The sequence below is a fragment of the Pteropus alecto genome, unplaced genomic scaffold (genome assembly GCF_000325575.1).
Source record: "Pteropus alecto unplaced genomic scaffold, ASM32557v1 scaffold320, whole genome shotgun sequence".
In the NCBI taxonomy this organism is placed as follows: Eukaryota; Metazoa; Chordata; class Mammalia; order Chiroptera; family Pteropodidae; genus Pteropus; species Pteropus alecto.
The window spans coordinates 1,048,151-1,050,498 of record NW_006429963.1 but is presented as its reverse complement, the minus strand read 5'-3'; the positions used below and the strand labels follow the sequence as shown (position 1 = coordinate 1,050,498).

Sequence of the window (2,348 nt, the reverse complement as noted above, 5' to 3'; positions counted from 1 at the left end):
CTGCCTCACAGGGCCTTCTGGTGGCCGTTCGCAGAAGGCTTGCTGGTTTCTGCGTCCCTTGAAGTATTTGATAAGTGGAGTTTGTGAAGCCCTGCAGAAAAATTGAGAAAATGGTGAGAAACGGTGTGCGGCAGGGTGGCCGGGCCAGGGGCTGGCGGGAGACCGCGGAGGCGGCACGCGAAGGGTCGCTGCGGAAACCGAGGCGGGCGCGGCCCTGCCAGTGAGAACCTCTCCCCCCGCCCCCGTGGCCGCCCCTGAGCTGGAGACAGCTGCCCAGCCGCAAGTCAGGCCTTCTGCTCCGTCCAGTGTGGCCCTGGGGGCCACCGCATCGTCACACCCCGCAGGACCAGCTGGGGCTTCCGGTGAGAGGCGTGCAGCCCCTCCCCCCCTCCTCCTGCACCCCAAGGGCGGTGACAGCCTCCTGCAGGTGCGGTCCCACCCCACAGTGCGCCTCCCAGGGGCCCGACCTCAAACGCAACGATCCCACTCACGGGCCCGCACTCAGGAAACCATGTGGGGACGAGATGTTAATCATGTAGTGAGAAGGAAAAGCAATGGAAAACGTCGTCAGAAAAGAAAGAGAAAGAAATGGCAAAAGAACAAGTTGAACGTAAGTATTTCGCTACTCAGAGTTCAGAGAATAAGCGTCGCCACCTAAGTGCCATCGACCGCCCTCGGCACCACACGGCGCTATTTATGCAACGCAGAGAACACACGGAACGCACGGCGCCCTCGCAGGGAGAGACCGAAGCTCCTGTGACGATAAAGCTCCAAGCACCTCAGTGCGATGAGGGACAAAGACGTTCAAGAGCACGTACGCAGCTCACCTACGGGACGGATCACGAGGAAACAACTTTTATCAGCTTCAGACCTTTGCGACACCTTAAAAATATACTTGGAGAAACTTATTTTTCCCCTAAAATTCCATATGGTTACATGCCTGACAGTTACGCAACTTTATGTCACTCTTAAACCAACGTAGCACTCCCGACAAAACTTTCTGTCACCCGCGGATCTTGATGCGAGCAGAGGTAAAATCGAGCCTGTCCATGATGAACAGGAAGGGAAAAGAAATGAATCCCAGGAACGGCGAGCCACTGAGTGACAGCTACGGGCCACGGGCACGTGCTCAGAAACGGGCCGGCTCTGCAGGGAGCTGGGGGGAGGAGGCGAGGCCATCAGGCCCCGGTGGCACGAAGCCCGCAGGGCCATTTCAACGTGTCGCTCCTGGAGCCCGGGGGCAGCGCAGGCTACGATTCTGAGAGGGCACAACGTCTGTCTGCCGCAGAAACAGCCACCTCCGCCGCCCTCCCTAGCTACGCTGAGTGTGCGCGGTGGGCCAGAGGCCTGTGACACAGACACCGTAACCGTCGACAGCACAGCAGCCGAGGGGGGACACCTACAGAGAGACGAGCTGGTCCAGCTCCATCGCCCGTCACGACACCCGGTGCCACCCTAGCTAAGTCCCAGGCCAGGCACACGCAGCATGCACTTAGTGGGGTCCCTAGCTGTGCAGGAGGCGGCGCCTCCCTAGTGCCCCGAGGCATTACAGAAAACGTGTGGGCGAGAGCGGGACCTGCCACATGGTTGCACACAGCTCGGTCACCCCACAGCCTCTCACGGCTCGAGTGCAGACGGTGCGGGGCCCCCGGCACCCGGGGTGCGTCCACGCCCGGCGGAGGCCCGGGGAGGCCAGAACACCTGCAGGTCACTGCAGCGGCTCATTCCGGCGCGGGGACGCGTCTGGGACCGTGGCTAACGCCCCGCTAATGTTACAACGGGCTTAGGATCGAAGCTCCCATGCCAGGCCTCCGGCTGAGAGGAGCGTCTGATGTCCCCGTCTCCGCCGATGTCCGTGGGGCCAGCCGCACAAACCCTGGCACTCGGACCCGGGACGTCTCCCTCTCACACCAGTTTGTCCTCGGCCGTCTCCTCGCAGGGCGACTAGAAAGCAAACTGCATCCGGACACACGCCTGAACCCGTCCCCCACCACGAGCATCCGTGCCGCCCCCGCGGCCGCCGAAAGCCAAACGGGGCCCGGAACGCTGATGCTCGGAGGACGTCGTTCGGGCACGTGAGCCACGGTCAGGATTTTCTACGACAATTGCGGCCTTTCCCTGCTTTTACTACAGAACCGCAGAGTCCAACCTGGGGGGTCCCAGCGCGACAGTCACACCGCCCTGTCCTCCTAAAACGAAGGCCGAAACGCGCAAACGCGCTGCGGCTCACACTGAAACCCTTTCTGTTCAGCCAAACTTGAGCGTCCCTAACACTGTCACAAAGGCGTGGAGCACACGACGAGCACCGTCACTCCCGTCCGCGCTGAGAATCCTCACATTTAACCTGA

General features: G+C 61.4%; 1 protein-coding gene across 1 annotated transcript in view; it reads right to left on the bottom strand.

The window, feature by feature from the left end:
- Positions 1–5: 5 nt before the first annotated feature.
- LMBR1 (limb development membrane protein 1) overlaps positions 6–2,348 on the bottom strand; it is an 80,209-nt gene continuing 77,866 nt past the window's right edge. Inside the window, exon 17 of the mRNA XM_015587656.1 lies at positions 6–91. Within this exon, the coding sequence (XP_015443142.1) occupies positions 6–91 (86 nt within the window). The remainder of the gene's footprint in view (positions 92–2,348) is intronic.